Source organism: Salmo salar, chromosome 18, assembly GCF_965601325.2.
Source record: "Salmo salar chromosome 18, fSalSal1, whole genome shotgun sequence".
In the NCBI taxonomy this organism is placed as follows: Eukaryota; Metazoa; Chordata; class Actinopteri; order Salmoniformes; family Salmonidae; genus Salmo; species Salmo salar.
The window spans coordinates 69,721,356-69,738,691 of NC_138308.1; the positions used below are offsets into that span (position 1 = coordinate 69,721,356).

The following is a 17,336-nucleotide window of genomic DNA, read 5'->3' on the forward strand; positions in this document are numbered from 1 at the left end:
ACACCTATTCTGGCAATTTACACCACAGTTGGTCAACCCCACACCCGTGTAATTTGTTTTTTTAAATGCTGTCTGATGGAGGAAAATATAAACCTTTGTGTGATCATGATTGATAATGCCCTTGTTTGAAATTAATAAAATACAAATTTCATGTTTGGGGGGCTTGGGTAACAGTATTTATAGGAACACATTTAATGTGAGATGTAAACACATGATTAAAATGTAATTACTTTTGTCACTGACAACTAGGGGACAATGCATTTCATACACACCCAGAAAAAGTACTTGCATGAAAGAGAAATGTGTATATGACCACAAAGAAAAAAAATCTTTATTTATTTTCTTATCAAGATACATTAAAAGGATACAGACACATTGGAATAAAAAACACTTGAGAAAAAAATGTAATTGTAGCATAATTATCTCTCCAACATACAAAATTCTACCCCCCTCTCCATCCCTCCCACCTGTTTGATGGCCAACCATCCCAGTCTCCCATCCCAAACCCATTCAATGACAGAGAGCAATGTTCACATGTACAGTATTTTAACCTTCTCCAAAATATGAAGTAATTACAAGCTTTTTTTAAAAGGTTTTATATAAAAAAAAAAAACTGACGTTATCAATAGGCCAAGTTTTTTTCTTCAGATTAGTATTTTCACTAAGCATTTTAACACTTAAAATTTGTTTTAGAAACATTACAAAAGCCCACATTGGGACCAAACTTGCATATAAATCCTTCATTTCTACCCCAGTACTGGCTGTCAGTTCCCAATGCCTGAGGGAACATGAGGAATTATAATATCCAATTAAGCATCGATTTAATCTAACGCACTCTTTCATCATAAAACACAAAAAAGGTAAAATAAAGATTCAAACCAAATCAATCCACAAGTAAAGACATCACTGGAGATTCCTCTCCCATCATATCATTAAAAACATGACTTCTGTACCCAAGTCAGTACATATTGCTGCTTTAGTAATGACATTCTGACAACCAGCTCGTAACATAATTTGCCATTTCTGTTCAAAAGCGAGAGCCAAACAGTCCATTGTCATAAATGCTGTGACCTAGTCTATGGGTGGGGGATCTGAATGTATGTTTTATACGTACAGGTGGCAACATGCACAGGGGCCATCTTAGAATGGAGTTTAACACACCTTGAATGTTTATGGCTTAATTCTGTCTCCTTCACTAAAAATAACCCATCTTTCTCACAATAAGGGCCTTAAAGACAACAGCATCTATTCCGCATGTCTCAAACCACAGTAACCCATCAGATCCAAATCCAGAACGCACTTTTGAATATCTTCCAAACTTACATGAAATGAATGTCTTCTACCCTGTTAACCTACATTACACCTTTTCCTAAACCATTACTCTCTCCTACCATTGTATTGATGATTTGAGTACAACGGTCTTGTGAGGTCGTTCTCGCAGGTAAAAACCAAAACGCACCCCAAAGGCTTTACAGAGACGGATCCAGAAAGTCTCGCTCTCCGGATGGGTAAAACGTGGCTGTAACAAGCATGACAGTGATAGGAGACAAGACAGGACTCAAATCGATTGTGATGACAAACTAGAAAAACAGAGCTCAAACTACTAGGGGTCAACAGCATTTTTCCCCCTCACTATCAAACGTAACTTCTGATAGGCTTGTGGAGAGCTAGAGGGGGGGGATCAGTTCTTATTTGGGTGTGTGGAAAGGGAGCAGGGTGATAGTGCAAATTAAAGTCTAACAGAATGAGTGTCAAAAAGTAGAATATGATTATTTGACAAGTATGCTTGAATGATGAGTCATACAAAGTACTTTACCTCAACCTCCCAGACCTATGAAGGAACATGTTAACGAAACCATCTAAATAGACTTTCCCAGAAAAATAATCAAAGAAACATGCTAAAAACTCCTGTCCCATTTAGCCTTCCCAATAGAAATAGAACAACTAGAATGGACATTCAGTCAAATTGCCGTGGTCTGAGGGACTTTTGTCCCTTCTAGTATTTCTATTTCTTTCAATGGCCCTCCCACAACCACGTCCCCAACCAAATTGGTGTCACCCCCTCAAAAAGCTGCAAATATTTACACAAATAAGACCTGGAGGAAAAAATAAAGTGTTTTAACACCATTATTTCAGGATGAGAAATATTTCAGAGTTTAAATTACACAGTTAAAATATTTGCCATTAAAAAAGGGGAGCAAAATAATTAAGCAAAAAGAGCCGGAATAAAATACTACAAAGCCCAAAGCGTGTAAGTGTGAGTAGAGAAGTAATGTTGGCATGTGTATGTGTGAACTCAATGCAAAGTATGCATGTGGGTGTCACTAAAGTGTGTGTGTGTGTGTGTGTGGTGAGCAGCATGTCAGTTTTTGGGAGGTAACAGAAAAAAAAAAAAAATATGACAACAGAAAACGACTACTGGACTGGTATGGCGTGCGCTGCTGCACGAGCAGGTGGGCGTGCGCGGTGGTGCACCCCCGTGTCGCAGTGGGTCTCAGCCCCCCCCTTAGTCCTCCAGGACGATGGGCTCGCTGGTGCTGGATGGCAGGGTGGGCAGTACCAGGGTCCGGGGACCTAGGGGCAGCTTGACCCTGACAGGGAGGTGAGGTTTTCTGGCTGCACGCCGCATCTCAGACTGAGTCAGGTGTTTTCTCAGAGCCCTTGAGAGGAGAGAAACACACAACACAGTGAATTAACTATAGGACTGACACGATCCACATTTGCACACCTAGGAGTCTAATGTCAAAGTGCACAGGTGCAAAGAAGTGAATCCTTCTCGTCTTCAAACTAGTTGAATGCAATATTACGCATTAATCAACAAATGCAACCTTATATTAACTAAAATTCTCCCATTGAATGTACTGCCATAGAGACCTGATTGATCCCTTTATGTCAGGTATTCCATATACAACAAATGTATAAAACATTTGGAACACCATCCTAATATTGAGTTGTAGCCCTTTTGCCTTCAGAACAGCCTCAATTTGTCGAGGAATGGACTCTACAAGGTCTCGAAAGCGTTCCTCAGGTATGCTGGCTCATGTTGAATCCAATACTTCCCACAGTTGTGTCATGCTGGCTGGACGTCTTTTGAGTTGTGGACCATTTTTGATACAAATGGGAAACGGTTGAGTGTTAACTCAGCAGCGTGGCAGTTCGACACACTCAAACCGGTGCGCCAGGCACCTACTACCCCATTCAAAGGCACTGAAATATTTTGTCTTACCCATTCATACACAATCCATGTCTCAAAATCCTCCCCTTCATCTACACTGATTGAAGTGGATTTAACAAGTGACATCAATAAGGGATCATAGCTTTCACCTGGATTCACCTGGTCAGTCTATGTCATGGAAAAAGCAGTGTTACTAATGTTTTGTACACTCAGGGTACAACGCTGTCTATTTCTCAACAACACACAAAAAAGGGCAGAATCTAAATTAGTATCCTCCATTGCTGTTTGCTACTAGATACAGAAAGTACTCTGTACAAAAGGACAGTACCTGGTGTCTTTCGTGGCCACAAACACCACGGGGTTGGGTGCATCTCCCTGGTTCACTTTCTGACGCTTGATCACCGACTGTGAGGTGGTCCTCATGCCCGATGTGAACGGCCTCCCATTGGTGGGGAACGGCAGCCCTACCGCCTGTGACTAATGAGAGAAGAGCGGTGAGGGAAGAGGCGCAGTGTGCCACGCCAGTGAGAGTTTGTGTGTGCCGCATGCAAGTGTGTGTGTGTGTGTGTGTGTGTAGCCACTTGGCCCAAGCTGTGGTGATATTGCTTTGCTCAGAGGTGGTGGAGGGAGATGGACAGATGGTCAGTGGTAGAACCCAACTGATACGGAATTTTTGGATCCAATACCAATTTTATGGAAGCAAGTGTCACCGATTGCCAATATATCGTTTTTCTTTTTAGAGGTGGAATACATTTTTTTTTTACCCCAAATGTGTTTTGCACAAATTGTGCTCCAAAGGATAAACAGACTCTAAATTATGATTTCTTAACAAAATATTTAAAATGCACATTATTTAAGAACATTGTGGTTTACAGAATATCCATCAAAAATCAACTTTATCCTCTATAAATACGACAGTAAATACAAAACTATTTTCATTTGTTTTTAGCTACCACTTAAAGATGCCTATCTACGGCAGTGGATAACAAGTATGTAGAAGTGTTTGTGCTAAACCACCACAATGGGTGGCTGGCTGAATTAAACTGTCTCAAAGTATATCTGAAACTGCACTGTTCACAAATAAGCTTTGAAATGCAGTAACATGCCGTTTGTAATGTCACCACTAGGTGTCAGCATTTGTATTGAGTAGATATACTACAGGGTTTACAAGAATCAAAAGGTCATGTAAAACACTTAGCAATGTGAGTATGTTATGACAAGCAAAAACTAGCTATTCATTGCAACAATGTTTGCTTCATTACACTGTTATTCAAAACAATTTTTTATTTATTTAACCACTTACCAGCTAAGTTGACTGAGAACACATTCTCATTTACAGCAATGACCTGGGGAATAGTTACAGAGGAGAGGGAATGAATGAGCCAATTGGAAGCTGGGAAAAATTGGGAATTTAGCCATGACACCGGGATTAACACCCTTATGATAAGTGCCATGGGATCTTTCGTGACCACAGAGTCAGGACACACGTTTAACATCCCATTCGAAAGACGGCACCTTACACAGGGCAATGTCCCCAATCCCTGCCCTGGGGCATTGGGCTATTCTTTTTTTAAAGACCAGTGGAAAGAGTGCCTCCTGCTGGCCCTCCTAGCAGCATCTAGTCTCCCATCCAGTGACCAATCATGATCAACCCTGCTTAGCTTCCGAGACAAGCCTGCAGTGGGATGCAGGGTGGTATACAAAATGTATTAGCTATAAATTTCAACTGCAAATGGCATGCACTGACGACTGAAAACATTTATTTCATTTTTTTTAGTAATTTAGCAGATGCTCTTATCCAGAGCGACTAACAGTAGTGAGCGCATACATTTTTCGTACTGGTCCCGTGGGAATAGAACCCACAACCCTGGTGTTGCAAGCGCTGTGCTCTACCAACTGAGTAACAAGGGACATGCAGGCAAATGGTTTCCGCACTGGTTTTAGTCAAAGGTTCTAATTTAGCTAGCTAGCTAACATTAGCTACTCATCTCATAAAGAATGCAAACACATGGCCTGAATGATAGATCTGCAGAAAATGTCTTGCTTTTTTCAGATTGCATATTTCAGAAAACTAAATAAATAAATCCCCTAGCTAACATAACAGGCCCAGACAGTAAATGTTATTTTTGTATCTAGGACGAGTGTTGACTTTTTGCACCAGTTCAGTGTCAGCACATAAGTAGAACAGATTGCTAGCTAGCGACCTTGCTGGCTAGATAGCTAAGCGAACTATGTTAACTAAGTGAGAATATGATGACAGGGATGCTTGCTTGAAGTGTACTTTTGATGATTTACCTATTCAAATACACTGGCTGTAACAAGTTACTCACCGTCAAACCACCATGCCTACACGCGCACATTGTGACGTAGGGCTGAATGATGTTCAATGAGCAGCTGGTAGAGAGCCCTCGTCAGGCAACCATTGAAAAAAATTAAAATGGCCGGAAATGTGCAGACGTATTTGTTTATTCTACGTATATAATATTGCAGCTTTATCTGCAAAAAAAAAATAATAATATAAAAAAAAAAGACATTTCTGCGAAAGGCTAATATCGGCTGACAATATTGGTCAACAGATTTATCGGTCGGGCTCTAGTCAGTGAATCTCCCATTGTTACAGAGGAACCAGAACCAGTTTGCCAGTCTCTCCCTCTCCGCAGTCTGAGTAGCCAGGGACAAGAGACGCTACCCAAAGTTACAGTAACCGAGGAAAGATAGCAGGCTGTCTGTACCAAACAAGAACCAGCCAGTGTCACATATATGGTTTGACTGACAGATCGGGGAAGTCAAAATGGTGGTGTGTGTGTGTGTGAGGACTGAGGAGTACTCACGCTACTGTCAAAGGGCCTCTTCCCAAGCAGGCCTGATCCCCCGCGGGGCTGGTTGGCCTGGTTGCGGTTGATGGGTGTGGGAGTGCCTCTGGGGGCCTTCAGCTTGAGTGGAGCCTGGATGGCTAGGGAGAGGACAGGAGAGGCATAAATCACAAACCAAAATCAAGACACTTACAATAGGAAGGAGCCTAACTATTGCATTGAAGCTATAAAGAGGATTGAAAGAGAATTGAAATATAAGTACAAAAGAGGATTGTAGGGGAAAGCTACAGGCAAGTGTTTTGAGTCCCAATAGTTCACAATGCTATTTTGAGAAGTAATAAATAAAAAGATCTCTTAGGAGCTCTCTGTTGTTGGTAGATTCTCACCCAGTTCCTTCACTATAGTGGCCAGCGGTGGTCGAGGGATCGAGCGGTTCTTTATAGGGGCCTTGGTTGCTTTAGGCAACCGTATCATACCTGAGGAAGAAAAGATCACGATAAGCAGTGCATGTGTGAAAAATCACATGTCTGAGTGTGTGTGCATGTAATGCATGTCTGTGTGGGTGTCATTCATATATATACTGCTCAAAAAAATAAAGGGAACACTTAAACAACACATCCTAGATCTGAATGAAAGAAATAATCTTATTAAATACTTTTTTCTTTACATAGTTGAATGTGCTGACAACAAAATCACACAAAAATAATCAATGGATATCCAATCAATCAACCCATGGAGGTCTGGATTTGGAGTCACGCTCAAAATTAAAGTGGAAAACCACACTACAGGCTGATCCAACTTTGATGTAATGTCCTTAAAACAAGTCAAAATGAGGCTCAGTAGTGTGTGTGGCCTCCACATGCCTGTATGACCTCCCTACAACGCCTGGGCATGCTCCTGATGAGGTGGCGGATGGTCTCCTGAGGGATCTCCTCCCAGACCTGGACTAAAGCATCCGCCAACTCCTGGACAGTCTGTGATGCAATGTGGCGTTGGTGGATGGAGCGAGACATGATGTCCCAGATGTGCTCAATTGGATTCAGGTCTGGGGAACGGGCGGGCCAGTCCATAGCATCAATGCCTTCCTCTTGCAGGAACTGCTGACACACTCCAGCCACATGAGGTCTAGCATTGTCTTGCATTAGGAGGAACCCAGGGCCAACCGCACCAGCATATGGTCTCACAAGGGGTCTGAGGATCTCATCTCGGTACCTAATGGCAGTCAGGCTACCTCTGGCTAGCACATGGAGGGCTGTGCGGCCCCCCAAAGAAATGCCACCCCACACCATGACTGACCCACCGCCAAACCGGTCATGCTGGAGGATGTTGCAGGCAGCAGAACGTTCTCCACGGCATCTCCAGACTCTGTCACATGTGCTCAGTGTGAACCTGCTTTCATCTGTGAAGAGCACAGGGCGCCAGTGGCGAATTTGCCAATCTTGGTATTCTCTGGCAAATGCCAAACGTCCTGCACGGTGTTGGGCTGTAAGCACAACCCCCACCTGTGGACGTCGGGCCCTCATACCACCCTCATGGAGTCTGTTTCTGACCGTTTGAGCAGACACATGCACATTTGTGGCCTGCTGGAGGTCATTTTGCAGGGCTCGGGCAGTGCTTCTCCTGCTCCTCCTTGCACAAAGGCGGAGGTAGCGGTCTTGCTGCTGGGTTGTTGCCCTCCTATGGCCTCCTCCACGTCTCCTGATGTACTGGCCTGTCTCCTGGTAGCGCCTCCATGCTCTGGACACTACGCTGACAGACACAGCAAACCTTCTTGCCACAGCTCGCATTGATGTGCCATCCTGGATGAGCTGCACTACCTGAGCCATTTGTGTGGGTTGTAGACTCCGTCTCATGCTACCACTAGAGTGAAAGCACTGCCAGCATTCAAAAGTGACCAAAACATCAGCCAGGAAGCATAGGAACTGAGAAGTGGTCTGTGGTTCCCACCTGCAGAACCACTCCTTTATTGGGGGTGTCTTGCTAATTGCCTATAATTTCCACCTGTTGTCTATTCCATTTGCACAACAGCATGTGAAATGTATTGTCACTCAGTGTTGCTTCCTAAGTGGACAGTTTGATTGACTTGGAGTTACATTGTGTTGTTTAAGTGTTCCCTTTATTTTTTTGAGCAGTATATGTGTATATATATATATATATATATATATATCTCCTCTGCTCACACTCGGCCTTGACGGCGTTTGCATTGATGGAGGCGTAGGGACGGCGTGCCGCGCGGCGGGGCTGCAGGATGTCAGTGCAGACGCGGCGGGCAATACGCGTCAGCTTGGTGGTCTGCAGGATGAACGTCTGCCGATTCTTGGCCAGCAGCTTGGCGCGCCCCCCGCTCGTCGTGAACGGGGAAAGGCCTTGCACCTCCTGGCGGGTCATGTGACCGCGCGGAGTGGACTCCTGAGGAGGGGTCAAAAGAGTCAAGTTAACATATTGCAATATCATTACCGGTCAGACTGACTGTTTAGTGGGCACATTTCAATAGGGTCCGTGCTATCCGGGACTCTTGGGACATCCCTACCCCACTGAAGTTGAAAATTAAAATGGTTATGGTTAACTAAGGGTTATGGTAAAATTAAGGGTTAGAGTAGGGATGCCCCAAGGATTCCGAATAGCACAGACCATCTCACTAGTCTAGAGTGGCTTCCTCTCCTCGTCGCCTACCGCTGTGATGATCTGATAACACAGGATAGGTGAAAGCAACAAGGTGGACGCCCACCAGGAATTATGAAATGAAAATATGAACGCACTCTTCCCTGTCCAATGTAGATAAAGGAAAGGAAATCACTTAAGGCTACTGAGATGAACCCAGGTTTAGGGAAGCTGGTTAGTGAAAGCAGACGTACTGAGACAGATCTTGCGGCGCCCTCTAGCTGTGTGGGAGTCTTCAGGCCTCCATACTTCTTCCAGTAGATCCAGCAGGAGGCACACAGTCTGCACTGCATGTTGGGAGGACCCCATGCGTACCACTGTGCTGACTGGGCAGCTGGAAGAGGCAAAGTGTTTGTATTAGCTCACTAGAAAAGTAACACTCATTTGTATTGTCTATGGAGCCCCTGGCTCTGGCAATTAGACAATCGAAAGAATTTACACCAATATCTCAATTCGACGGATCCTGCCAACGATATATCTCACTTTGTCTAGACAATGCATCTCAATCTCTCCCAAAACGCTTTGAAGATCATAGACAAATCCCAGTGGAGGACGCCATTTCTACTTCTGGAATATCTAAACGATTCACCCGATATGGATGAAAATGATGACTGACAGTCTGCACTTCAACCTCAGTCATTGCATAATTTCCAAGTGCTGGAGTACAGAGACAAAAACAACAAAAATGTGTCACTGTCCCAATACTTTGAGCTCGCTCTACCCCTTAATGTAAACTACGCTTTGGTCCGATTATTGCTCACACAATTCTCTATTTGGCGCAAAATGTTAAAACAATGTAACTGGGAATCCGTACCCATGCCAATATCATGGACTGTAATGGTTTGAAAACATTCCCAGGCAACTCCTTTTATACTACATTTACAACTTAGGTCTAGTATGCTGGCCAATGGAGTCCCACGGAAAACCCAACTACCGAACCATCCAATTATTATCTGGGCCCCCGAAAGGACTGATCTCTGTAATATATAAACTACTTTTGGAAAGCTCATATTCTGAGCAAGCTATTAAACAATTATGGTCCACAGAATTAAGTGAATATGAACAACCCTTTAACTGGAACAGAAAATGGAAAATTATGACCTTGGCATCCCGTAATCCGAACCATCAATTTACACATTTTAAGTTTGTTCACAGACTATTTAACAGCAAGGAAACATTTCGCAATGAAATTGGCCCCAACTCCCAACTGTTCACTGTGTCCCCTAACTCATATGTGAGAGTGCCCTGCAGTTAAATGCTTCTGGGACAAAGTTACACAATTCAGTTTGAAGTGCATGAATGTAAATATTCAGTACTTTCATCTACTATGTTACTTAACGATGAGAGCTCCTTGAAAATCAATACATCAGAGACTATTACTGCTGGCAGGCAGCACTGCTGCAAAAAGCAAAAAAGATGTTGGCTCTTCGATGGCAGTCACCTCACCCTCTCCCAATTCCCAAGTGGATAAAGTTACTATTTGTAGTTATAACATAAGAATTATCAAACAGTGCGAATGAATGGTGAGGCAACAAACAATTGAGGCCTGGACAAATATACTTGACTAAAGAATAATCTGAGCTAAAGCCCAACAAATACAAATAAACAATCTATTAAGGCCAAACATGAAAATATATGACGACACACACAAAAAGTAAACAATTTTGTTTTTTACTGAGTTACAATTCATGTAAGGAAATCAGTCAATTTAAATTAATTAATTAGGCCCTAACCTATGGATTTCACATGACTGGGAATACAGATATGCATCTGTTGGTCACAGATGCCTTAAAAAAAAAGTTTTACTTTAGCGTCTTATTGCAAACAGGATGCATGTTTTGGAAATATTTGTTATTCTGTACAGGCTTCCTTCTTTTCACTCTGTCAATTCGGTTAGTATTATTGAATAACTACAATGTTGTTGATCCATCCTCAGTTTTATTCTTTCACAGCCATTAAACTCTGTAGGTTTTAAAGTCACCATTGGCCTCATGGTGAAATCCCTGAACGGTTTCCTTCCTCTCCGGCCTTCTGAGTTAGGAAGGACAGCTGTATCTTTGTAGTGACTGGGTGTATCGATACACCATCTAAAGTGTAATTAATAATACCCGTTTGAAATTATGGGGTATTGTGTGTAGTACTGTGTATCTAAATTCAATCCATTTTAAATTGAGTGTAAAAACAAAATATGGAAAAAGTCAAGGGGTGGGAATTCTTTCTGAAGACAATGTAAATGTACCCATTTTCATCCGTTTTACTTTCTTTGCTTTCAGACCCACGGGGAAGGGGTGGTATGGAGATGGTTGCTGGGGAGGGGTGGGAAACATGGTTTCCAAGTGGTGGGGTGGAGGCTCACCTATGTTTTCTTTCTTTCTCTCTTTACACATACTTTTTGGCTCTGTGATGCAAGCCAACTATTACATTATCTGAACGTGTGTGTTGTGCGTGTAGCCCCGCCCAACAAGAAAATGAAAATGAATAAAGATTTGTCCACAAAGCAAAAATAAAGTTAACGTCATGTCACGCAAAGGTACATACGTGCATTTATCAATACAGTGAGACCGAGACATGGAGAGAGAGACACTTTCAAGACACACAAAAACACACGTGTACTCACTATGGCAGCTCTCGCAGCTCAGTCCTTTCTGGAAGCCAGCGGCCCCGTTCATGCCAGGCTTGTTACCAGGAGCCATGATCTGGTTGGGGTTGGGTTTGGTGCTGGAGGGAGGGAAAAAATGTGTCATTATGGTATTTGATGCAAGGATAGTAATATTGAGGAGTGCAGTTCAGACCGATACTCACTAGGTGGGGATGTACACCTGCTTCAGCTTGCTGTCCGCTTCTGCTGCCTTTAGTCGTTTCTGAAAGGGTATAAACATTTGATAAAATTAGCACAGGAATAGCAAGTAGGTTATTAGAGCAGGTTGAGAGCTTCAAGTTCCTTGGTATCCACATCACCAACAACGTCCAAGCACACCAAGACAGTCGTGAAGAGGGCACGACAAAACCTATTCCCCCCTCAGGAGACTGAAAAGATTTGCTATGGGTCCTCAAAAGGTTCTACAGCTGCACCATCAAGAGCATCCTTACTGGTTGCATCACTGCCTGGTATAGCAACTGCTCGGCCTCCGAACGCAAGGCACTACAGAGGGTAGTGCGTACGGCCAAGTTCATCAATGGGGCCAAGCTTCCTTCCATCCAGGACTTCTATACCAGGCGGTGTCGGAGGAAGGCCCTAATAATTGTCAAAGACTCCAGCCACCCTAGTCATAGACTATTCTCTCTGCCACCGCACGGCAAGCGGTACCTGAGCGCCAAGTCTAGGTCCATGAGCCTTCTAAACAAATTCAACCCCCAAGTCATAAGACTCCTGAACACCTAATCAAATGGTTATCCAGACTATTTGCATTGCCCCCCCCCCCCCCCCCTTAACACCACTAACATCATCTACTTTAGTCACTTTAAGACCTACATGTACATATTAACTGAACTAACTGGTGCCCCCGCACATTGTACTGGTACCCCCCTGTATATAGTCTCGCCATTGTTATTTTACTGCTACTCTTTAATTACTTGTTACTTTTATTTCTTATCCATATTATTATTTAAACTGCATTGTTGGTTAGGGGCTCGTAAATAAGCATTTCACTGTTGTATTCGGCGCATGTGACTAATAAAATTTGATAGGCGTGAATGAAACTATTTATACATCAGTGAAACAACTGACGAATACAAGCCAGGTCATATTCTCATTGAGAGGTGAGATGAGGTGAATTACCTGTTGAATGTAGCGGTCAGTAGTCTTCCACATGTAGTAGAACTGGACCACACTGGCTAGTGACTTCCATGGCAACTAAAAAAATAAAAAAATGTATAAACACCACAGAAATCAGAATCACCATCTGTGACCAAACACCACAGAAATCAGAATCACCATCTGTGACCAGTAGAACATACACCATAGGTGCATATCATGACAACAAGGAAGGTGTTAAGATACACCCCCCCAACCCCCAAAAAAGGTAGGGGCACACTGAATCATTTTTGCTTTTCTTGGCTAAATGTTATAGCATTTTCCATTGTGTGCCCTAATGAACATGACCTTGGATTCATGAATGAAGGACCGTAGGGGTGTCATTGAGAGATGTGTGTTGACTACTTACAAAGTCCTGGCGGATGTCGTTAAAGTCCTTGCCGTACTTTTCCAGGGCCTCCTCAAACAGCATGGCCTCTGAGGCGCTCCACTCCTCCATCTCGTCACGGCAGAGGACCGGCCCGCCCTGCGGGACCAGCGTGGACATGGCCTTGGCTAGGTCATAACCGTTCTTCTGCAGGGTGTCCATGGCATGGAACTAGAAAGGGGGGGGAGAGATGAGGCCGTGGTGATTTTGGCACAGGTTGCATTATTCAGGTTTTTGTAAATATGTGATTTGCATATAGTATTAGATATATATTACGATATAATGTACATTACTGCTACTAATTACGGCAAGGTAGATGTCCGTTAGTTTATGGGGTAGTAGAGCACTTGCTGATTGTCTAGTCACCATGGGACAAGGACAAAGTGTGTGTGTCTCACCAGTGTGATGTCTCTGGAGGCTGCTGCAGCACTCATATGCAGGCTGGGTTGACGGATGGAGCTACTGCAGTCCAGGGCTCTGGCAAACGTCCCCACAGCACTGGAACACACACACACACACACACAACCATCAAATATCAGAATTAGAATCTATGACAAACCCAGTACTAAAACACACACATTACTAACTTATTTTTGTCTAGGCTTTTTGATACCCAATCAGATGGGGTTTGGTAAATGTGTGAATTTACATCATATGGCCACAAGATGGCACTCCAGCTTGATGTAATCAAGGAGTCTTTCACTACAATGTCGATTCCCTCCAAAAACAGGGACAAACACGCAGTGTAGTTTGACTGGGGTCCTCCTGCTACTACACCGCTTAGGAAAGATCATTCAAAGATGTCTAGAGGAAATGATTGTGCTACAATGAAACCAAAAGGTGGACTGTGAAACTCAAAGCCATCCAGTTCACTTTACTCAAATCAGAACGTGCACCAAACTCATGAGGCACCCTGACAACAACGTCCCGACGACAAGAACCTCCATAGCAACAGGGCCGGGTTGTAACGTAACCAGGGCAACCTGTGACAGATGAAGGGGGACAGGGGACACTCACCGAGCCACCACCAGGAACTGGTCAATCTGGGGGTCTTTGAGCTGGTTGTCAGGGTCCCAGACCTTAGTCTCCAGCTTTTCCTGGATACGGGTGTCTGTTTCACCTGTGAGGGACAATACCAATAGAACAACGATCAGACATGTTAACGAATGACGCAGCAGATAGTCAAAGATATTGGTTGTGGTTGTGTGGCCCACATTTTGGGAGACACTGGTCTATGGCTATAACAAGAGAGACTTGAGAGGAGAGGAACTGGTGAAAGAGGAATAGGAGAGAGGGATAAGCAGAAGAGAAAAAAATATGAGTGAGCAGAGGATGCGAGAGGGAGGGGACAGAAATTACAGCGTGTGCAAGCAGTCCAGACTCCTCCTACGTAGTTTCCAGAGGATGAGCAGCTATGTCCGACTGAACCAGTGTCAGACACACAGGCTCGAACGCCTTCCACAAAACGTCAACCTTCAAATGAACACTGGCTACACTAGGAAAAATAAAGTAAGAGGGCAGCTTACCACACCACCTGCCTGAAGGGCCCTATCCATAGGCGTGTTCAGTAGGGAGCAAAATCTCCAATAAGAACATGTCCAGTTATGAATCTAACTACTGTTCCCTGAAGGAGGGAACGAGGTATAACATAGCATGGGGCGTCAACGCCCAATCCTATCCACCTGAAGCAAACTGAAATCACGACCAACGGGCAAATAGATGCAGAGACCGCCCTTGAAAGCCCCGGCTTCCTGGCTATAAAACCGGGGACCGCATCTTTTTCCTCAATTCAGTACCGCTCTTCAGCGAACCCAACCCCACCTGACTGCACGGGCCAAAATGTTATACATCGTTCTCTTCTTTAGGGAAGAGTAGTTATATTCATAACTATACGTTCCCTTTGTCAGTCAGTATAACGTACTACAGGGACATACAATCATGCTCAAAGGGTACCAAACTAGGAAGCCCACGGCAGCCCAAGATGACCGGTTTCACCGGCTCCAAAAAGGCGTTACAGAAACCACATTTCCCCCCCCTAATACTTAGCCGAGAAACCTGACGTATCAGAGCCCAACATAGGGAACCAGAACCTGCTGCAACTTGGCTATGCATACTGACAAACTGCCACTGCACCCCAAGTCCACAGACCCCACGGTTCCAGGAACAATGCTTAACTTGAGTGCCTGAAAATTCAAAAGGAACCACAAGTCCAACACAACAGAACACTTGTCATGACTCGGTAAAGCGCACACGCTCGCTACATAGCACCGACCAGAGTGGATGAACCACAGCAGCAGAGGATCAAACCCACAGAAAACCTGCAGTAACCTGGAAACAGCGTACCAGCGCACTGCCACAGCAGCCCAAGGTACAAACCCACAGGGAACTGCGGTAACCCTGATAAATGCACACTGTGTGCCGCACATCAAGACTCAACACCACAGGGAAACTGTGGTAACCCAGACAAAATGCTGTCTAACATAGACACCTAAGGATTTCCCTGAATCTGAACAACTTGAATCTGCACACTGCCAGACACCAAGGCTGCCCAAGGCCAAATCCCACAGGGGAATTGTGGTAACCCGGATAAATGTGCAACCTGCACGCTGCTCAACAGCCACCCCCGGACCCAGCCATAGGAACCCTATGAGCCACACTGGAAGCAGTTACAGCCAAGCAATAAAAAGCACATGGGTACAGTATGTGGGGAACCCCAACTCGCTGCAGCACAGGTATCAACAACCGTCAAGTCCCTGAACAATGCCCAAGAAGCCGCCACACCCCTAGTAGAGAGAGCAGGCACACCGCTAGGCAACCCTTGCCCTTTGCTATACGCCAGGGAGATAGCCTCCATAATCCAATTAGAAAGACGCAGCTTATAAAGCACCCTACCCCAAGCTGGATTAGCGAAACAGACAAAAAGCTGGTCACAAACACAGACATGCTTGTGCCTATCCATAGACAGTGGAAAGTATTACGACCCCTTGACTTTTCTACATTTTGTTAAATTACAGCCGTATTCCAAAATGTATTAAAAACATTCAATCTACACACAATACCCCATAATGACAAAGGAAAAACAGGATTTTTTTTTTTTAGAATGTATTAATTTTTAACTGAAATATCACATTTACTTAAGTATTCAGACCCTTTACTCAGTACTTTGTTGAAGCACCTTTGGCGGCGATTACAGCCTTGGGTCATCTTGCGTATGACGCTACAAGCTTGCCACACCCATTCCACACACACTCTTCTCTGAATATCCTCTCACGCTCGGTCAGGCTGGATGGGGAGCATCGCTTCACAGCTATTTTCAGGTCTTTCCAGAGATGTTCGATCGGGTTCAAGTCCGTGCTCTGGCTGGGCCACTCAACAAAGCCACTCCTGCGTTGTCTTGGCTGTGTGCTTAGGGTCGTTGTCCTGTTGGAAAGTGAACCTTCACCCGAGTCTGAGATCCTGAGTGCTCTGGAGCAGGTTTTCATCAAGGATCTCTGTACCTTGCTCCATTCATCTTTCCCACAATTCTGACTAGTATCCCAGTCCATGCCACTGAAAAACATCCCCACAGCATCAGACCAGAGAATCTTGTTACTTACCGTCAGAGTCCTTTAGATGTCTTTTGGCAAACACCAAGCCGGCTGTCATGTGCCTTTTACTGAGGAGTGGTTTCAGTCTGGCCTGATTGGTGGAGTGCTGCTGAGATGGTTTTCAATCTTGAAGGTTCTCTGTCCACAGAGGAACTCTGGAGCTCTGTCAGAGTGACCATCGGGTTCTTGGTCACCTCCCTGACCAAGGCCCTTCTCCCCCGATTGCTCAGTTTGGCCGGGCGGACAGCTATAGGAAGAGTCTTGGTGGTTCCAAATGTCTTCCATTTAAGAATAATGGAGGCCACTGTGTTCTTGGGGACCTTCAATGCTGCAGATATTCTTTGGTACCCTTCCCCAGATCTGTGCCTCAACACAATCCTGTCTCGAAGCTCTACGGACAATTCCTTCGACCTCATGGCTAAAGTTTCTGCTCTGACATGCACTGTCAACTGTGGGACCTTATACAGTTGTGTGCCTTTCCAAATCAGGTCCTATCAATTGAATAGAATTTCTAAGCAAACGGCTGGAGGTAGGGCTTTCTCCTATAGAGCTCCATTTTTATGGAATGGTCTGCCTACCAATGTGAGAGACGCAGACTCAGTCTCAACCTTTAAGTCTTTACTGAAGACTTATCTCTTCAGTAGGTCCTATGATTAAGTATAGTCTGGCCCAGGAGTGTGAAGGTGAACGGAAAGGCTGGAGCAACGAACCGCCCTTGCTGTCTCTGCCTTGCCGGTTCCCCTCTTTCCACTGGGATTCTCTGCCTCTAACCCTTTTACAGAGGCTGAGTCACTGGCCTACTGGTGTTCTTCCATGCCGTCCATGGGAGGGGTGCGTCACTTGAGTGGGTTGAGTCACTGACGTGGTCTTCCTGTCTGGGTTGGCGCCCCCCCCCCCCTTGGGTTGTGCCATGGCGGAG

At 44.5% G+C, this 17,336-nt stretch overlaps 1 protein-coding gene across 4 annotated transcripts in view; it reads right to left on the reverse strand.

The window, feature by feature from the left end:
- Nucleotides 1–305: 305 nt before the first annotated feature.
- The window catches only part of LOC106577523 (metastasis-associated protein MTA2), a 34,222-nt gene continuing 17,191 nt past the window's right edge, over nt 306–17,336 (reverse strand). For 3 of the 4 annotated variants that reach the window (XM_014155620.3, XM_014155621.3, XM_045701313.2), the window contains 12 exons: nt 13,848–13,950; nt 13,229–13,328; nt 12,813–13,001; nt 12,428–12,502; nt 11,452–11,510; nt 11,267–11,367; nt 8,844–8,983; nt 8,169–8,397; nt 6,375–6,464; nt 6,007–6,128; nt 3,504–3,652; nt 306–2,660 (listed from right to left, as the gene is read on the reverse strand). In XM_014155620.3, the coding sequence (XP_014011095.1) occupies nt 2,507–2,660; nt 3,504–3,652; nt 6,007–6,128; nt 6,375–6,464; nt 8,169–8,397; nt 8,844–8,983; nt 11,267–11,367; nt 11,452–11,510; nt 12,428–12,502; nt 12,813–13,001; nt 13,229–13,328; nt 13,848–13,950 (1,511 nt within the window). In that variant the 3' untranslated portion in view covers nt 306–2,506. Of the gene's footprint in view, nt 2,661–3,503; nt 3,653–3,679; nt 4,522–6,006; nt 6,129–6,374; nt 6,465–8,168; nt 8,398–8,843; nt 8,984–11,266; nt 11,368–11,451; nt 11,511–12,427; nt 12,503–12,812; nt 13,002–13,228; nt 13,329–13,847; nt 13,951–17,336 lie in introns of those variants that run through there. The other variant, XM_082965079.1, reaches the window with a different exon arrangement.